Source organism: Helicoverpa armigera, chromosome 18, assembly GCF_030705265.1.
Source record: "Helicoverpa armigera isolate CAAS_96S chromosome 18, ASM3070526v1, whole genome shotgun sequence".
NCBI classification, from domain to species: Eukaryota; Metazoa; Arthropoda; class Insecta; order Lepidoptera; family Noctuidae; genus Helicoverpa; species Helicoverpa armigera.
The window spans coordinates 6,074,456-6,096,344 of record NC_087137.1 but is presented as its reverse complement, the minus strand read 5'-3'; the positions used below and the strand labels follow the sequence as shown (position 1 = coordinate 6,096,344).

General features: G+C 33.7%; 1 protein-coding gene across 9 annotated transcripts in view; it reads left to right on the top strand.

The window, feature by feature from the left end:
- Window positions 1-21,889, top strand: part of Rapgap1 (Rap GTPase activating protein 1) — a 273,776-nt gene that overhangs the window by 202,058 nt on the left and 49,829 nt on the right. For 2 of the 9 annotated variants that reach the window (XM_049847630.2, XM_049847627.2), the window contains exon 1: window positions 9,048-9,348. The exons of the other annotated variants lie outside the window; for them this stretch is intronic. In XM_049847630.2, coding sequence (XP_049703587.1) covers window positions 9,241-9,348 — 108 coding nt within the window. In that variant the 5' untranslated portion in view covers window positions 9,048-9,240. Of the gene's footprint in view, window positions 1-9,047; window positions 9,349-21,889 lie in introns of those variants that run through there. 9 annotated transcript variants of the gene reach the window in all.

Sequence of the window (21,889 nt, the reverse complement as noted above, 5' to 3'; positions counted from 1 at the left end):
GTACAGTCCCGCTTTCGCAACGGTTGAACATTGTCCCATAGTCCCATAATATTGTTATGGTAACTTTACGATGTGTTTGTTTTTATGTCGAAAGTGGGACGGCGCGAGATTCTAAGTACGTATTACGTACCAAGTGTTAGTTTTATGGTGGGAAACTTAAACGTTTTATCTATGGGATCTCATTTTGTGTGTCGACACTGCGATTAAGATTACGAGCTCATAAAATGCTTCTTTCAATGCTATAAATGGATTTATTTCATCTATTCTTTGCAAAAGATGTTTTTGTACTTTAATTTTGTTCTTTTTTGGAGTGGCCGCAAATAAAAATAAAACTTCAGCAATTCACATTCGTTCTTGTATCGGTAAATCCTTCAATTGTAACGGAGCCTAAACAAAAATTACTGTTATACGTTGTACTTTCTGTTTTTTATCTCAGGGATTTATTTTACTGTTTGTTTTAAATGTTACCATATAAATAACGAAAGCTTAACCATTCCTCTTTATTTAACAATATACAATATTGTGTATAGAAGATTCAGGGAACACATGGAATTACACACACATAAAAATGTGTAAATATAGTAATTGAATGCCGATTTTTGTACCCATATATTATTTTTTCGTTTTGAAGTGGGAAGTACCTGAAATTATTGCGAAAATGTATTTATAGTCACATATTTTCATAAAATGTATGCTCTCACAGGAAATCTTGGCTAGCATATTTCCAAGAATGTCAAATGGAATTTACACAGGATAATATTTTCCGTAATTCACATTATTTTCAAATGATATTTGCTCTTTGTGTAATTGTAATATTGTTCTATTTATACGTGGATGCGGATTATTTCATAGTAACATAGGCTGCGGTTTACCTGCATAGACAAAGGTGGTTTTAAAATGGACATCATTATTTGCGTCATTATATGTTTTAAAATAATTCACTGTTTACTATTTAAATGCAATCAGAAATAGATTTTTTAATTTCGTATCTAAAATGGAACGTAGATGTGACATAATTTTAATTTTATGTTATTTGTTTCAGGTACGTTTCTTCATTTTAATGATCAACAAAAATTGGAGCATTCCTGTCTTCAAAGGTATGTCAATTCTTCTAGAACATTTGAGCAATATTTTTCAGTAATCTCAATTGGTACTGCGAAGTCGTAACCCATTTCATGTCTACAGATACCGTCAACCCTTATCACGAAAGTATAAACATGTCCATAAAAAAATATGATCATAAACATTGTAAAGGGGGAACAACGTACATCCCGCCTAGTTTCCATGTTTTTCTCCAATACTGTCAATGCGAAATCGCGGTTTTCGGGACAGGTTTATGCAGTAAAAAGCAATTCCCAAAATTTTATATTCCCACTTTTTGTGGTAATACTCGTATTTCTTACTGAAACTATTATAAACGTTTTTCTTAACGTGAAACTTATTAGATTTCTAAATTATGCAAATTATATAAAAATGACTTTTATTAGTAATATTAGTACAAGCAATAATGGTTATTAAAGTGATGGTGAGAAGGTTGAAAATCGCTTGGCGTTTTCCATCAGATGCTGATGTATTGTCGAAGAGTGTACAATATTCCGGTCAGTGAGACACGCGATATAACGTGCACACATAGAAACACGCAATTTCTTCAGTAGCCATATTACCTACGATCTAGAAATTACACAGTAATTTCTATGGCAGCTATGCTTTATTAGTGTTGTTAAACACATTCTGTTTGATAAATGGCTGTTAAAAGAACAATCTGTTGTTGGTATTTACTGTTTATCGTAAATCAAAGGAAACGTGTGAAGATTATCGTCTGACACACTGTTTTATTGCTAGAATTTTAAATTTATATCGACGCAAAATCTTACTAAATAGTTTTGAAGCCACTGTACCGTCATACTCCGTAGATCACTAAAAATATGACTGGCATAATTTCTTTATTTTTAGTACCAGAAAAAATCTTGTTATAAGTACCTTTTAGATACCGTAAAGACTACTAAAAAACTACAGAAACAAAAAAACTAAATGCTATGTTCGTGCAATTATTTCCGTCATGTAGCTTCGCTAGGTGAAGGTCGAGGCCATTAAGTTCGCTCGATGTGACTACGATTTTATGTCTTATTTTAATTAACGTGCGTATAAAACTGTCCCTGACTGACTAATTGGGGCACTTAATGACTTTATTATTGCTATTTATGACCTTTCTCTCTTTAACATTGAGACAAAGGCAACTTTTATGGTTATTGTTTGGCACTAAAATAATAAGTTACATGGTTATGTTCATAGTTCATACATATTTAAATTCATCTCTTCATTTAGTTTGCAATCAACAAATATAGCACATAAAAACATAATCCTAATCAGAACACACCCAACAAGAATATGATTGTGAAAAAACATTAACCCATATCCATTTCATATTTAGGTAACATGTTAAATAATATTTAGCTAACCATTTATAGCAAAGGAAATATTTATACTGCAACGGACAGACAGACGTTTCATAACACCTTCAAACAAATATACAGCAAAGATATATGAAAGACGAAACCCAATATTTCACTTCCTAATGATATAGATTTCTGTTTGATTTCGAAATCGCTGCACTGATTTATTGAGCCAATAAATTTTCCCTTCGCAAATATTTAGTGCTGAACGTTATGAAGCATATTGTGTGTATTTCGATCAATTAATTTCATTTAATTAAAACATTTCATTTTCCCATGACAGCTAATTACGGGAAGGTTTTATGAAATCTTCAAAGCTTAGATGTTCTGTCAATTCGTTTAATTGTTTGGAGTATAAGATACTTTATTTGTCAGAATTTTAATCACGGATTTGAATAATTAATTCCTCATTACAGTCATTTTTGTTTGACATCCCAATGTATTATAATATTCAATTTATTTACCATAATTTCGTTTGTTTGAACATCTTCATAGCTTTGCTTCTATAAAGATATAGCTTATCTACCTTACAAGAAAGATCCTAGTTTAATCAGGAAACATCAAAATATATCGCTGACGTCAAAATAGAACCTTTACCTACTTCACACGACATGTATTGAGAGCCTTATTTTACGATGCGAAAAACTTTTGTCACCCCGTCAATATTGATACCAGGATGAAAGACAAGCCAGGTAAACATCATATCTGATGTATTGTATCACTTTGTTTGAGTTGCAAAACCCTGTTAGGAAAATGAAACACGACAATTTTGTTTTTAAATTAATTAAAATGGAAATGTACCTACCTATGTACAGTTGCAGTATAAAAAGGTAGCAGTTGAATGTGACTATTAGCAGTAATTATTGGAAAGGCCTCAGTGGCGTGCACTTGGAGAGGCCTATGTCCAGCAGTGGACTGCGATAGGCTGATGATGATGATGATGATGATGATGATTGGAAAGGCATGAAGTTAATTTACAGTAGCCATAAATGTGAACATTTCTTAATTTAGTTATTTAAAGTATTGCCATTAGCTTAAGAACTGTTGAAGAATACGTAATGGGGTCTACACACCAAAGCCGCTGACCCGGCGGCACAGCCCGGCGGCACGACTGCCGCGGCATGTGGTGTTCTAGTAATTGTCAAATACTCTATGAAAGCCGGCGGCATGATTGTACAAAATACGGCCGGCGGGTTGGGCCGCCGGGCTGTGCCGCCGGCATCAGCGGCTTTGGTGTGTAGACACCTTAAGATATGTCGACATGATGACCGCTTCTATGACAGTGTGTATTTACCCTTATATCGTTCTTCATGACCATAATAAAACATAATTACACATAATGTGAATGGTCACGTACCATTTTCAAACAAAAACGCGTCGTTTTCTATATTTTCTCTTCTCAGTTGGCAACAGCGAAAGTGTAATTTCAACAGTTATTAGAAAGCAAACAAATATTGGAGCAAGTGGACTATTATATGCTTATAAACATTAGATTGCGATAATCGTGATGAGACTTACGAGTCATCTATGTATACTTATATTATGAAGACATAGGTACCTATAACCTACTATGTATTTAATGTCAAAAGTGGAACGATCATTCATTAATATCGTCAGTTGGGATATGGAACGGAAAAGGCCAGTCCTAAAGAGCAGCAATAGAGCCATTTAAAAGGTGCAAACTAGGAACGTAATAACAGTTTCTCTCTCGGATGTCGTTTCAAAGCATGACATATCGGCAATATAAGCATGACATAAGTACCTAGCGCATCAAAAGGGTTACCTATCCACTTTCATTCAAACAAAACTCAAATCTGTCAAAGGAAAGTTCTAGAACAGAGAGAATCGCAGCTGCATCTTTGCTAATAGCAATAATTCAAGCGAAATAGAGGTACAACAAGTTTCAAAATACCCAGCTTTGTAAATTTTAATGCCCCAATTCGTCCAAACCATGCTCGTTTAAATAAGGGATCTGAAAATTAATCCCTTATTTAAAAGAAATACGTTTAAGTATACGGATTCATTTTATTAAGTCAGTTGGCCGAGAAACATGGCTGGTTGCGAAAGAAATTCTTCTTTCGGGCCCTCGCTCGATAAAAGTTCGTTCAAGCGTTGTACTTTTGCATGATTGAATTTGAAACGAAATGGTACTTTTTATTTTAGTTTTCGGTGTTAATTAATAACATAAAGACAAACTTCTTTTGGTGAACTAGATGTCTTTAGTAAAATATTTAGACCTGCTACAAAGGTTCATTTCTGAGAAGTTAGAGAAGTTTCAGCGATGATACCACGGACAAATTTCGTTTTGTGTAACGAAATAAACGATTTTTAAATGTATTTCATCTAAAGGTACTCTTTATACAAACATTTACGTTTTTATAATGTTAGTAAACACAGATAATTCTACAGGCGCCTAATAATTCAAGTCGAGTTGTCAAAGCGACTACCATAATCGATAATATTTTATGGCACTTCATTACGAATAAACAGCTCAGTTATCAGAGCAATAGATCACTACTAAACTGTATCTATTACTAATAGTATTGACTTTATAATGACGGTATGTCGGTCATCAGCCATGCTCTGTTACAATCGATTGTATTGAAAAAAGCGGATAATATCCCGCTGTTTACCAAGAAGCACTTTCTTCTTTCTTAAGGATAGTTTACAATCGTACTGGTAATTCAGTAGATATAAAACTACAGTTTGTATTTACAAACATGAGAAAGAAAATGAGCAATGCATTTGACCGCTGACTTACAGAACCAGACATCAATAAACATATATTCCCGATCGTGTCAATCGACCCGACACCCAGAGGTGCGTAACTTTCGGATAATCTTACTAAATCTAAGAATGTTCGATCCTATTCTTCTGTGTTCTTGGACCCTTATTAATATGTATGAGACTTGAGTAAAGATTGTGCTGAAATTCGGACTAGCCGGGTTCCGATGGCAATAACATGACTGACCCTTGTCAGCAAATGGATTCCCTCGAAAAATAGATGGTGTTGTACTCAGTTTTAGCTGGCATCAGACTCGAAACTTACATAAATCTTGGAGTCCCTCATACGTCTCCTGAGATATGGTTAGGCCTGTCCCTTTAATATTTATCAGTGCCAAAACAGAAAACAAAAAACCATTTATTATATTACGTGTGTTTTCAAAACGCACGATTCAAACGTTTCTGTGGTTTATTTATATGTCTTGTAAATTAAAATGAACAGTGGACCTTGGATATAGTCGTTTACATAACCTTCAAACATCAGTTAAGAGATGACACAACGATGACTAGATATGACAACGTTTTAGTGACGCGTCAACGCGAAACTTTGACAAAAAATACTAACATCAATTCCAGTTTCAATAGGCTCAAAAATCTAGTAAAGGGGTACAGTTTTGTTGCATTTGACAGCTGACAGTTTTCAAGAGATGATAGCATTGTTTTACTGACTGGCATAAATGTCGACTGCACAAGAAAACGGTCTGATCATAAATGGTTTCGGTTAAATTGAAGTTTGTTTCTACAGCCATATTTTAACCCTAGTTTTAAGGCTACCTGAATTATAGGTCACTGGCCGGTTAGTCCAATATATCAGGCATGGGGTGTAAAGACTGCGAATTATTGAGATCACCATTTGAACTCGTGCCAAAATGGCTACAGCCTCATCATTAAAATCTGTTTCGAAAAGGATTTTTCCCCCTTTATTTTAACATTGTGCTAAATCATATTACTACGATATCGGCAGGTCAATTTGACCTATAAAAAGGTTTAACCTGGCTCATTTGCCTTTCAAGGGTTAAAATTAGTGAAGCATAATATTGGCCGTAAACATAACGTGCATTTAAAAATAATTTGTCACGTGAGTATATATTAGGCAATATTAGGTTCTTTCAAAGTGTAAAAGCAATTTACCGGTAAAGTAAATAAAGTCTGATAATTTCCCAAGGCGCAGTTTTTTGTAGGTTTCACCACGATCAAAAGGCAATCCTATATTGGTTTTGAGATAAGATTCTTACTAATTCATGACATGCAAAATTCTAATCATGATTATTGATTAAACAATTTAATTGATTAATATCAGCCAAAAAACAGAAGCATTTGCAAACTCATGTACATGACGTCATTGAACTTTGTATTGCAAATAATGGTTTAGAAATATTAAACAATAATTACCTAAAAGCAACAGTGTTGCCACACTTTGGTTAAATAAATAGTTCCATTATTTTCTGTTAGTATACACAATCTGCTAGCTGCATGTTATTTAAACAAACCAATTTGAGTTATTGTAATCACCATTAAAGCAAATACCACTGGCGCCACTTCTTGGCTCGCAATCAACAAATTAATATTGTTGTCTTAACATTTTGGAAAATTACCAATCACCTCAGTTCTTTTGCTTTTAAAGAATTTGTTGTATTTCATAACGTTCATAAAAACTACAAGACTACGAAGTTAAGAAGACTTTTCTCACAAAGATGTCTAAATTAATAAACTTAGCTCGTCTCCTCTTCATTCTATTTCGCTTCTCAAGTATAATAAGTATAAAATGTGGTAAAAAACAAGTGCATCGGAGTACTTGGGCTAAGGGCTTCCGCTTGGCAAACTTTTCAATCGGGCCACTTTACAGTGGGCCAAGTTTATCCTTTGAGACTTTGTAGTCTTCCCTCCCCTATTTTGGTAACCAAATTGCACGAATAACGGTCTATGTAGAAACAAAGCTTTGACCGGAACTTTATAGTGTTTTTTGAAACTTTTACGAGATAAAAAAGTGAATAGTATTTTTTTTTTTTGTAAAATTAAATTATCCTCTAAATGTAAAGTCATTTTGGATTTCAATTGAATTTTGAATCGTATTTGCTATTGTGCGTGAAGCTTTATTATCAAAATGTCAATTATTTACGTCTGATACACAATTTCGACTCAATTGAAGTTCAATTTTAAAAATTCATAAAAAAGTCCAAAAAATACTATAGGTTTCATTTAACTTCATAAAAAATATTCATCTGTGTGTATGATACCAAAGTTGCAAATATACGATTGTTTTGAAATTAATTGTCACTCGTTCATTATTCTACCTCGCAAATTATTTCGCAATACAAATTCTCAAGCAACTTTGCAGAGCAGCGTTTAGTTAATCTTTATTTCTTGTGAGAACGAGCGCAATTCCAGTAATAATTAACGACTTTTGTATCGAGAATAACATATAATACAATTTGTTGTATCCCCACATGTGTTGTAGCTAATATAATATGCAGCAACTTACCGTAACTTCGATCTATCTCCGTCGGATCCACTGGGACTATAATTTGGGTGGAAATAATGAAATGCTATAAGTTCTGTAGCTATGTATTATTCATTACAGCTCCTGTCTCGTTCCTGAAATATATTGAAATGGAAAAGGTGTATAATAAAAGTACTCCACGGTACCTCTTCATTTCATATTTTCTACGATCCTTATAAACTTGAGATCTTTATAGGAGTAAAGTATGCATGGTTTTGTCAGTTGCTGGGCATAGTTTGTGAAGGCGCATTTATCACTAGACGGCATAAAATATGAGAAGCAGCCTCGTAATATTTTCAAAGTGTTCAGTGTCAGTTTGTTTTACTCGCAGCTGATATATCATCGGCCAATTGAGGACGAAGTACTCGAGTATTTCAACGAATATTTACGCCTTTGTATCAGCGCTTTCAGATGTGTTCCACAAACTCAAACATAGAGATTAAGAAACGCTTTCAAAGCAATTTTCTCACAGTGAAAGATTTGAAACGTTATAGTTACTATGTGTTAAGTGTCTACTGTTTACAAATGCGTTGTCCGCATTTTTTCACATAGTGATTACTACTTTAAATCTACCACTTTCTTCTTAGCAAACAGTTTTGTATTAAAACTTTTTGTTCGCATTCCACCAAAGAGGTCATTTTGTACAAAACGAAACATTGAACCATTGTTCTTTTTCAACTGGGAACATTTGTCTTTTGTTTCAAATAACCTCATGGCCGGGCTTTCCTTCATTCATTAACTTTTCTGGAGACAAGTGGAAACCCGTGTGTAGCTGGTCTCGGAATTCCGAAATTGAATCTCAACTTAATTTAGTCCACGGTAGGGATTATTTTGCAACGAAATTGTTGTCAAAGCGGTTGCAGGATGGTTTAAATTGGACAGATAATGAGGGAGTTTCTTTTTACGATGTTTGTGATTGTACTCCGGTTGTATTTAGATGGTACCAGATTGTTTTAAGTTTATTACGAACAAGATTTATACAAAGTAATTTTTTGAGTGTTCTGTTTTTTGCTTACGAAAGAAGAGCGGAACGACGTCAATTATGTTCAAAGCTAAGCAATTATTGTTTTTGTATATTTAATAAAAATAATTGCAGTCTAAGTCGTAACATGATATCCGCACAGTCCGTTTCGTGTTTCCTTTAGATGTTTTTGCATTAAATGTAAATCGTTTTCTTTTATTCAATAGAATAATTGGAATAGGAACGTATCTAAAGCGACCTAGGTAAGTTGTGTATGCAAATGTTCCCGTTATCACACCTATTTTCCTGGTAGGCACTTGCTATCGGTCGTGTTATATACTCGTCAACACTACTGCCACAGTTTTCGTGTCATCATTTTCCTCTGTCAATTCAGTCTGAACGAACGCATTGTTTCATGAGCGTTTTAATTCGGTAGTGTGATTATTATTTTATCAGTGTGCTACAAATTTGATAAAAGTGCGCCAAAGGAACTTTAATATGCAATGAGACTTGAGTAGATTGTAAACTGTTTTTGTGAGAAAATGTTTTCGACGCGAAGAAGACTTTCGTTAAACACATTAGTGGAAAGAGTTTTATCTAAAAGAAGGGACTCAAAGGATTCTCCACTCTCCTCGCCTCTGTCCGACGAGGTAATTTTCTTTTTATTTATTTATATTCTTCTGTGAAATATTTGTAAATAATAATGCGTAAAAACGACCGTTTAGCCTTGAAAATCCGCCAATGTTATCGACGCCTGATTACAGTCATGATTCGGGCTTCAGAATATCGTATTACGAAATAGTCTGCATTGGCATTGATGAGATAAAAAATAATTAATTATTGGTATTTAATAAGGCCCCAATGGCGGAATTTTATCAGTGACATTCTATATTAAAACTATAGAGAACTGTAATCAAAAGCTTTGTTTGTTTGATTGTAGAATTTGTCGTGCTACTCGACTAAATTGAGTTGTCTGTTTATCTAAGAGCGGTTTGGCAGTCGTTGAATACCTGCCAAGCGCATAATTTAAGAAGGGCGCCCGCGCATTAGATTTTGGCAATTAGATTGCTTCAGGGCTGTCAAAATATGACGTATCTTTTTGTTCACAATTTTCGCAATGTTCTAGCAATAAGAATGCAAAAGTTTAATTTGTTTATTCGTACGTAGTCTTGCGAAAATGGGTAACATGCCGTCACTTATCGCATTCTCAATACATTTTTAAAGTGTCGTAAACAACCTTAAGGTAATGCCAACGCTTGACAGTATTTTGAAACTTGGAAATTGTTAATTAAATACTTATTGCTATACTTGTTCTTAACTTGTTAAAGAATTCATATTACGTTGATAATAAAGGTTTTTGTTGTTTTAAATGCTGCATGATTAGTTAGAGAATGAGAAATACTTAGCGTTACCATACATATGATGTCAATACAGCATTTTGGTACAAAGTTGTTAAAATTTCTTAACGAGTCATACGTGACCACTCAATAATACATAGTTTCCTTATTGCCATTAACGATAGAATATTGATTATAACGGCCTTTCTTGCGTTTCGTCATTTAATTATCTTAGCGTTGACATTTCTGCGACTTCAAACGTGCAAATGCACATACCTAAGTATTAGTTTCTAATTACATTGATAGTTTTAATTCATTCTTGTCAACGAAGGCCAACCAAATGTGCTAGAATTGAAAAATGCTACTTTTATATTGAAACAATTTTTTGTTGCTTCTTTTTCCAGCAGGCCTGACTCATAGCGATTAAAACTATTAATTTAATAACTTAGATAATGAAATCAAAATTAACACACCCATAACTTTTCCTTTCAATATCATTTTAGTAACTCACGCACGTGGTATAGGTATATAACCAACCTTTCAGTTGATATTAGTTTATTAATAAACTATTTATAGTAAGTTTTGGTGTAGGTTAGTCGTTCCTCGATATATGTAATTTTGTAGTGTAACACTTCTAAAAAAGATGTTTAATTCTTTTTTATGTTTAGTTTCAATCCAACTATGGTTGACATATGCCAAGTTTTGTTATACCAGCCAGCCTTCTTGATTAAAACAAATTGATTCTGTAGTTCCAAATTATTATTTTAAAAAGAACGGAATAAAGTCATAAAAGTTTACTAGCTATATTAAAGTACTGTATTACTAACACGCATATTCTAAGGTGCGATCGATAAACACTGAGTGAAAATGTCGAGTTCATCGCCATACGATACGGCTGATGTATTACAAGGTCAGGCAACCTTCGTGCTTTCAGTTTACGAGGTACTGATAAAGGGTGTAAAGCTAGGTACAGACTGAGCGTTAGAATGCAGCGTAGTTGGTTACGCAGTTCAGTGACTGCAGACCGCGTATAAAATGACAGCACGAGTGTGACTCGTGGCGAACACAAAATGTCTGCCCGCTTACTTTTGAAAGTCCAGTCTGAACAAAGCTTAAAGCTGAGCGTAGGTTACGCGCAAAAAACATTTTTAGTACGCGTGTTTTTTATACAATGACTGGTACTTTTTTGCCGTGTCCGCGGAACGAACTACGCGTTGTGTGCGCGAACGTAAGAACGCCTCGTCTGTTCATAGCTTTACAGTTCTAATCCTTTCGCGGCAACATGTCTATTGGTATTATCAACAACAACCGTTGCGATGATGTCATGAATGGTAATGCGTTCACCTTGCCATGGTGTTGTGTACAGTTCAATGAAGGGCTAGACATCTTGACATTTTTTTTTCACTAAAGAATGACGTTTAAAAATATGTTGTAAGTATCAAGTGCTTACCCGGCTGAAAGTTAACTGCGACATGAAGACTTTTGCTTATTAAAAGGATTACGGAGTGGACTTTAGACTGCCACGTTTTCGATCTAGGAAAATACAGTTTCTGTATATTTTTCTTCACCATTCTGCGCCAATGGTAATGAAACAAATAAAACATTAGCACTCAATGTAATTTTGTGTGTAATTTATTTTAGTGTTTTGGTGCGTGCGCAGCATTTTAGGCCCCGCATAAAGGAGCTACGTTAATAAAGTAGAAAATAAACAGTGACCTTGACTTTAAGCAGCGACATTTTATTAACATTACGAATTCTCTGGGGTCTCGAACTAGACACAGCGGCGTGTCACGTTGACTCATTTTTATAAAGTGACAGCCCTGACAGTGACTAACTCGATTGTTTATTTTGAAAAAGAGTTCACGATTAACAACGGTCACAATTACTGACTATATATTATCAAGATAGCCGTTAGCGTGATTCAGATCGAGGTACTTAGATAAAATAAATATTTATACAGGTTTTTGAATGCGTTTATAATTTTCTTTTTCTTCCATCTTTAACCAAAATTACTGTGATAATCTTTCCTGTATTACTTCCTACCAATCATTCGCATGATCCGACCGTTCGACACATGCTTTGTGGTTTTACTTTCTCTATAACGTTCCGGCCATATGGCCTGTCATTGTTGCCATAGCGACAGTTGCCCACGCGCAGGTGTCAACAAACAGCTGTTATTTGTACCGAGCGTATAGTAACACCCCATTTTTGGGTTCGTTGGTGTACTGATAAGATTTCTGTTTGCGTTTATTTTTTTTTCGTGGTATTTTACCCAAGCTGTTGAAAAAAATTATTAATTTTATTTATCAAAATAATTACGATTAATAATTGCAATGTTAAGGATAAACAGATTTCAAGGCCATAAAGCCACTAAACATTAAAATATTCCTTCACCAAAATAGAACCAGCAATATATATATTTGTACACACATAGCATTTTTCCCTGTTCAAGCTATACCAATGACGTCAATAGAACTTTAGGTAGGTATGTTCCCATAAAACATACCTTGCTTATCGAACTGACCGACCGTAAACAAACTACCTATTAACACTTTGTTAATTAATATTGGCAGTTAAATCAACCACAACGCATAATGAGACCTTGCATATTCAACTAATTAATTTAATAGTTGCTATCTGAGGTACGGTTCAAGTAGTCGCGAATCGTGGTAGAAATATTTTTATATCTATTTGAATCCCATCGGTTTATGTACGTACTACATGTAAGAGAGTAGGTACCATACCAGAGTCACTTTTATAAAAGACTAGCTTCTGCCAGCGGTTTCACCCGCATCCCGTGGGAACCTCTGCACGAACCCGGATAGAAAGTAGCCTATAGCCTTTCTCGATAAATGGGCTATCTAACACCGAAAGAATTGTACAGTAGTTCCTGAGATTAGCGCGTTCAAACAAACAAACTCATCAGCTTTATAATATTAGTATAGATTTAAATAACTTTACTGTTATTTTTAATACCGTGCCAATAATAAGAGTCAAACATCATTCTTTTTACATTTTGTTTTGCCCTATAGTTTATTCAATTCTTACTATGTATTTTTCCAAATAATATGAAATATTTAATTATACCATGATTTCTTTGCAATAATTCAAAGACACGTCACATTGAACCTTATGAAGTAATAGCCTTACTTATAAACGTGAATGAAATAATAAGTAACACTTAAGGGCTGTTTAAGAAAATTCTCACTTACAAACGTTGCTTAAGCATGTCTTAACTAACATTTAATCACTACTTAAGGCTTTAATTAGTGATTAGTTAAAATGATGCTTAGAAGATGATTAGAGATTTTTATAAGTAATGCTGTAAGTATATAAAAAATAACTATGTCGATAAGGCCGATGCCGGCTCAAATTGACAAGACAATATGTTCGTGACAATACTAACGACTAATAATTATCGTATTAATTAAAAACTTGTTTTTGTCGATAGCCAACAACTCATGACTATAATTTAAGTACGAAAAAGAACATTTAAAATTAATTTAATTTTTCATGAAATTATAGTTAAAATAATTGCTACATTATTTGCGTTTAAGTTTGTCCTAAAAATGAATGAATAAATAAAGACTTATCGATGTTTTAGTCCCACCATTAATAATTCTTCTTACGTGTTAGGAACTCGTCATTCTTACTAAAACACCGCATTAAATATCCCTGAAATATCAGCACGATTCGATCATTCAAATTAACTAAATCGATTATTTCCATGCAAACCTGTTTGTATTGTATTGAAATAAAAATAAATCAATGACATCGGTTTGTTATTGTGAGCAAATTTTATGTGGGAATTATGAATAGTTTTCTAGATAAATATATAAGATTATTTGCATTGAATGCTATTTATAAGGGTGTGTAGGTATTTCTTTAGGTATTGTCGTGTAGGGACACAATGGGAAGACTTGTAAAGAACCAGACTATGGTAACACATAAGCTGTGAGGGTCTGACTCACCAAGGTAATTGAAGCCATGTATTGAAGGGCTCCGGTATTGGATAGATACCTCAAATACAATACCTAAGTACTACAGTTCCAATATTACTATGACTCAGAGTAAATATACGGTAGATAACAATATTTATATTTGTAGTGATAGGTATCGAGTAAGTTATTAATTTAGTTAGTTTAATGTACATTTTGTCTATTTTTGAATTTTGAGCTTTTTTCCTACACGTGTATATATTTTTATTTAACATACAATAGTACCTATTATAAATACATTAAAATATTACTGTAGTACATATGTAGGTACCTTCCTTTTATAAAGCTTGACTTTAAATTCGAAATATACAAGGTACAACTTAATTCCGAAACAATGTCAGGCACAGGATTTCCCAAGTGGAAAACAATACAAAATCATTGTACTCAAAAGTATCGAAACAATAGTGTTTTTATAAATAAGAATACTTCATTAGCAGGAAAAAACAACAGCACGATTTTTTGCGTTTTATCCCGTTGCGATGTAGCGTTCCATTAATCTAAATATAATCCAATCAGTTTTGTTTTGCGAAAATAAAATAACACTAAACAATAAAACTTGCGCATAATATATTTTTTAAGATTACCAGCTTCTGCTAACGGATATAAAGTAGAATTTAAAGTATAAAGACAGCCTCACTTGTTAAATGGGTTTTCTAGCACCAAAATAATTTTCAAATCGGTCCAGTAGTTCCAGGTATTACCGCTTTTAGGCAAACTCTGTACCTTTTTAATATAAATATGTACAGAAATTACACGAAAAGTAGCCTCTATACCCACATTTTATTTCTCATTTTTAACCCCCGACGCAAAAACGACGGGGTGTTATAAGTTTGACGTGTCTGTGTGTGTGTGTGTGTGTGTATGTGTGTGTGTATGTGGCATCGTAGCTCCCAAACGGATGATCCGATTGAAACGCGGTTTTTTTTGTTTAAAAGGTATGTCAGTCGGGAGTGTTCTTAGCTATGTTTGGTGGAAATCGGTTCAGGTCTTCAAGGTCATCAGCTCGTTTGCTAGATGTGATAGGAATGTTACACGCTCAGTTTACTTGCAAGTATATGTGGGATCTGAAATTTGAAACACTAATGTCTTTTGGAACCACTGAGCTGGTCTGCTGTTAGGGCACGAAGGTAGGAGACGTAACCCTGAACTGCCTTTTAGTAAACCCATCGAGTTTGGGCTCGTTGAATTTGTCTTGATGAGTTCTCTTCAAGTTTCTAATTGACGAGAACCTGATGCTGGAAATGGGATGTGGCGGATGAAACCCTGAAATGCCGGAATGAAACGGATAAACCGATTTATATTTTTGCTGAAAATCTAGAATGTCCAAAGGTTAACATTTATCTCAATCTGTGCAATTCTCCCAGAGCCAGTTTGTCATGAGGATTGTTAAACAGCTTCCTTTGGCCGAGATCGCATATAGCAACCCCATCTTTAGATAAAATAAATTAAATGAAAGAATGAAAAATTAAGGAGCTCCTTTAAAAAGCATGAAATAAAATTAAATTATAAATTTAAAAAAACCCCCGACCCAAAAAAAGTACGCAATAATTATGACAAAAGATTAAAAACGCTAAACCCTATAAAAAGCAAAAAATAACTTTTAACACTACGTAAACTAAATTTTGACGTGTCGGGGGACCGCTTTTTACCTTCATAAATACTTACATAAATCAAATGATACCTACCTAATTACAACATTCGTTTAAAAAAAAACACGTATCTAAAGTAATGAATTAGAGCGGTCCCCCGACACGACAAAATTTAGTTTACGTAGTGTTAAAAGTTATTTTTTGCTTTTTATAGGGTTTAGCGTTTTTAATCTTTTGTCATAATTATTGCGTACTTTTTTTGGGTCGGGGGTTTTTTTAAATTTATAATTTAATTTTTTCACTACAAGAAAAGACCTAAGCCTCCTACGACGAGGATCGGAAAAGTCGATTTTCTTACCATAGTGCAGCTGAGTACATGTAAGCCGTGGTACATTTGAATATATCGGACTATACTAAGGATATTTTCCAACATGCTTATCGCGTTCTCAGTGTCGATGTTAAGCATCCAAGGAAATTCAGTCTGAGATAGGAATTTAAGACATCTGTACTGAAATTCAGTGTATTACGGTACCGTGTTATTCAATTGTGTCATGTTTTGCAAATTCGCTGAGATATAAAGAGCTGTCTGATATCAATTCTTTGATTTTCTATCGTTCTTACTTTGTTCTATTTACTATGTGGTCAGTTTCGTATCAGGTTTCAGTGACTTGAATTAAATATAGATGTGATGATGTAATGTTTTGTATTAGATTCAAATTAAGGATGATTTAGTCAATAACATAACAATATTAGTTGCCTTATTATTTAACAAACATGATGTCTTATCATATATGTATTTATGCCATGAAAATACATGTATAATTTGGGCTATCAGAACTATGATTCAGTTGATGTTCAGTGCCGAGGAAGCAATTTGCAGAGCATTGTAAGTGCTCTTTTTGTCTGCATTAGAGATAATTTTTCAGTCCACCTGAAGGTCATACATAACATCTTAATATGTGCAAATATGAATGATATCATTGCATAAAATATAACAGGCGTGGACTTAAGTACTGGAAATAGTCTCAATTACCAGCACTTTATATTCTTCTATAATGGTACAGTTTTAGAATGGCATGCATTGTTTTATGCATATTACTTACGTCGAAATAATTATTTGTAGCACTGAAAGTATTTCTAACAACCCAATGTTCAAGAGAATTCTAGTCCAAACTCCAACTATGTAGTTTTGTGCCGCACCGCAGAACACAAAATTGCTTTTTATTGGATTCGGAGTGAAATCTCAACTAATCTGCCAATGTCATTCACAACATGGTTTATAAGTATACTTAAATACGTATTGTGTAATTATAAATCAGTAACTAATTTTGCAGTGTCGTGCACGCGAAACCACGCATCATAAATAAAGCAAGTCTTTCATTGCACGTGAATGGGAGCGATTAATACGGTGTCAATGTACTAATCAGGGCAGGCAGTGCCAATCAATGTGTTGATTTGAGTCCATAATGCCAGCTTTGTTACGCTTTGTAATGAGCGATTGAAGCGCTTTATTTTGACGCTGTAGTTAATAATAAAGCTCTATTTTGTTTATTTTTGGTTTGACATTTAATTCGTTGATGTTGCTTTATTATGAAAAATAAAAATTAGTGTTAACCATTGTAATGTTTACGCAATTTTAATTAACATTTCGAAAATTTATGCGTCGCATACGTCACATTTTTTCCTTTTCACGCACTTCTAAACAATGGGGTTACAAAACGCAGAATTACATAAAACATTTCTATTTACCATTTCATTTGTATATTTTAAGGAGTGAGTCAATAATGACTCACGAAGTTTCCCTTTCGCTAAAACGGCTCGATCGTCCAGTTTGACGTAAATGATCTCTGCGGTTTGAGACGATAGAAACTTCGCTCCTTATTGGGCCATTCAGTGCAGTCTTCTTTTCATGAATTTCGTCCATTGTGCACAGACTTTCAACCAAATTAATTTGTCCATTACATGGTTTCCTTTGATATAAAATGTATTCTATCTTTTGTGCAAGGTTCTGTCATTGAACTTTTGAACAGTTGCCTCATCATCAATGATCAAAGATAAGGGTTTTTCAAAAACCGTCGTATTTGAAAAACACTTATCTTTGAAATGAAGATTTTATACGAGTAGTGGGGCGAGTTTACTGGACCGATAAAGAACACAACATTTACATGACATGAGGCCCGAGGAGCAGGTAAAGTCTGCCCCAGTCACGGTTCTGACTCATAGGTGTCTCATTGTATCATTGCCAACAGGCCACACAAATTATCTATGCGATCAGCTATCTCAGCAGCAATCTTATTACAAAGCAATTAGGTTCAGATTTGTATGACCACCGTTTATCTAACGCCTAATAACTTTGTAGTCCACGTAATAGTCTTGCAGTCTGAATAAATCGGCTCACGATGGTGTAATACCCTGAGACAGTGGCGTTGTTTGCAAATAGAATATGCAATGAGACTTTGCAATACTTTTTCTACTGGCATTTTCTAAGCACGTTTTAATAGGCTTCCTTATATTTGAGAGAATTGTCAGGTTGAAATATTGAGCGTCTAATAGAGTTTTTAGCTTGCTGGTCACGTAAAGTCACGTTATGTCCGAGTGCATTTAAGATTTATATTCTTTGGTCTTTCTTTTATCATCAGTAAGCAAATTAACTGTTGAGACTCTGTTATGAATGAAAATTTTCTAGAACTATTCTGAGAGATGATTTTGTGGCAATAAATCACATAGATACAATGTTAATTGGTAGTCAACACAGTTCTCATTATTTAAATTTTAACTTAAAATGGTTTGCTATTTAATTAACTACCTTTTGTTCTATCTCTAAGCCTCGAATTATTTTTTTTTAAGTTTTGTTTAGCAGCATTTTCTTTTGAATTCAATTGTGTTTATTTGGAAAAGCAAATTTAAGGTTTCAAGTAGGTTTCTTTTGTTTTGGTCCGTTGTCTGGTAATCTGTCTGGTAAGACCACCTGTACACCGTCTGGTTTTCTCAAGCGATGTTTGAAACTTCATTCTTTCTAGGTATAGAATAATAAAGTATATTAACTTTGAAATATATAGTAGCTGCGAATGAAAGATCAGGTAAACACCGCATAAAAATTTGCACCTGTGTAAATTGTGTGGATCTATCTACCTATGTTTACCATACATAACTGCGATCGGAATTTGCTTATGTAAATACTGAATGAATTTTAAAACGAAGCCGCGAACGTTTTGGCTATAAATTCATGATTCTGAACAAAATGATATTGATAAAAAAACAGTTGCTAAAAAACATGTTTTGTACTACAAGCAAATTAATAGCTTAATAATTAAACAGCTACACTAATTATCATGATCCTTATGATTAATGAATAAAAATCACGAAGTATAGACATGGAAGATGACGTCATCAGAGTAGGATAAAATGCTAGAAGTTGCAACAGTCTTTTGTTAAACAGTTGAACGTGTTAGATTGACAGAATCGGTATAACTGCTCAATCGTTCAATCAAACGTTTAGTGCTAATCTTAAAATATTATTACTAGTTTAATATTAAGTAAACAAGTTACAAAATGACCACTAAATAATACTACAAAATATAGTGTTTTGTATTGCGATAACTTGACATGACTTAATAATGATATATTAATGTTTATAATAAAGTGTGCACGCTATATTTTCGACGTTTCCTTGTATTATTACAGTCATGAATCGTGTCTATTATGTGCGAACGTGTTCTTTAATCTGATTTAATATTCAGTTTTTATTTTATTTTTAAGTTATTTTAGTGATATGAATAAGCAGGTTGTTCTTGTTCCAAATGTAAGTCTTGTGCATATTTTTATCAATTTGCAGTTTTTTTTTTGTGATTAAATTCGGGACTTATACATTAATTTTACATGAGTGACAAATATGTTAATAGGTACGTACAAATAAGATGGTATTTGTTATATAATGACGTGAAACTTGAATGAAAATAGTTCTGAATCGGCACAAATATTTAGTAAACTTCCGTAGTCTCAATTTCTTCCTGTATATTTTTGGGAACTGCATTCGCTCGATCGATTAGACCCGACTGGACTAAAAATAGTATTCGAGTGACCTAGTAAAGGAGTTTGTACCGGAATTTAATTTCTATATGAGAAAAACTTATAAGTACATATAGCAGTTGTTTAAAGAGTACTTAGATGTGTTAAAAAGAAGATAGATTGACACGTTTTTATTTTCAAATGTTAATAAGTATTGCATTTATAATATGGTTTTTTAATGTCAATACCTATTGCATCTATAGTAAAAAGGTATTTTTTCTTTGAATCCAATTATGCTCTATTGTACCGAGAAAAACGATCAGAATTCTTTTTTTTTATTTTATAAAATATCGATTATCTGAGTTATGAAACGTAACTATAGTTGTGAAATTAACTTTCTTCCTGCGAAATTGTCTAGTTACTCGCTAGTTATGCGAAATTGATCTTGATTATAAACTTAATGATGTTTTACATAATTTACTGCGATTTAATGCGAAGTGCGAAGTATTTAGTTATGAACCGGTAATAATAGGCAGATAGTACTTACATTATTTTATTAATAAACTGATACAATGAACTTTATTTTTACATGAATTCAAGTTGAGGGCTCATATTTTACGCTTCTGGTCTTCGGCAACTAAGGATAAAGTTATTAAATTCTAAGCCTTACAACAAAACTTGACTTTCTTGAAGAGATTTTACTGAAACGCTCCATTTTTTTCTCCACCGTCCTCAGTATTGTATATTCCTAGAACTAAACGTCTTTGAACAGAAGATTCCGGTCAATGAACAGTGGATTGACATCATTACATGCAATCTAAGATCATTCGAGCGGCGAATTGATAAATAATTACCGAGTTTCTTAAAACGAGAAAAAATCTATGACCGACGATAATAATTAATGTTTTGTCATATTTTCTTACATAAATCTTTAATAACGCTATTTATGAAATGAAGTAAGTTATAAAGTAGTTTAGGTACGTATAAATATTTCCGACTAAAAATTAAATATACACAGAACTCGGTGAATCTGATTCAACAACTACGGAAATGGAAGTTAAAATGAAACAATAAATGCATTTCCAATTCTAACTAATAATTACAATAATTCTTCATCAATTTTACGTAACACTACTTTTGTATGCTAAGTCTAGAACTAACACAAAAGGTGCTCATACTTGAAGTAGAGTCACTTCCGTACTGAAATGGTGTCATGGCTGCCGGGCAAATACCAACAAAGCAATGATGCTTTATCTTCGCGGGTCGCCACAACCCGTTCTCCATTCAGGAGAGGCAAAAGATATAGTCCAAATCGAGTGTTTTGGGACCACAGTCGAGTGGCAATTTCCATAGATTTAATCAGGATTTGTATTCAAATACATAATAGGATTAAAACGTTGTAAATCAAGTAACGGATGACTGAGCGTGAATGACGTGTCCGTTCAGTTTCCAATCCAAGTCTATTTAAAGTTACATATCACATGGCCATTGAGAGGCATTCGAATAGAATAATTTAGTAAATTACCTTTTTTTGATCACCTCGTTATCCGGATAATACAGGATTGTGTTGAATGCTTTGATTAATGTGGCTTAATAATAATGGGTGTATACAGTCCTCTTTAAAGAGTACTTATATGCCGACCCTGAATACCTGAATATTGAACAGAGTAAGTCGGTACATAGATTACTACCAATGCTGGCTTTTACAGGTTCAAAAACGAGTTGTCTATCAACTGTCTGGCATTTGAAACCAGCCAATAAAAAGGTTAGAATCGAGATCAGAAGCCGAGGGCAAAGCTATTTTGGTTTTTGTGACCTTAAAGATCCTCTCAAAAATCGAACGCAATATACATTACCTGTAGGTACTTCTCCATTATAGTGGCATTGATCGAAATTCTCATAGGTAGGTTCTAAATTGTAGGAAACGAAACTATTCCGTTAACGATACAATTTTGCAAGAACTCACGCTAGGCTTCCAGATTACAGCTCCGTATATTACTTAACTAAAGTTGCTAAGTTAAGTCACACTAATTAAGACACAAAGTCAGCCGTGACTGACGTCAAAATTAGCTCAAAGATAACTTATCTACGTTATCGTCTTTTCCTATTTCTTGTTCGCAATGTAAAGTATGTTTATTCAAGTAGCTTTCCATCAATATAACACCTAACTTGTATGTAATAAGAAAAAACGGTCGCTCTTCAAGCAATTACGTGCGTATTTGCGATCGTTCAACTGTAGCATAGCGTAAGTCTCGCTTT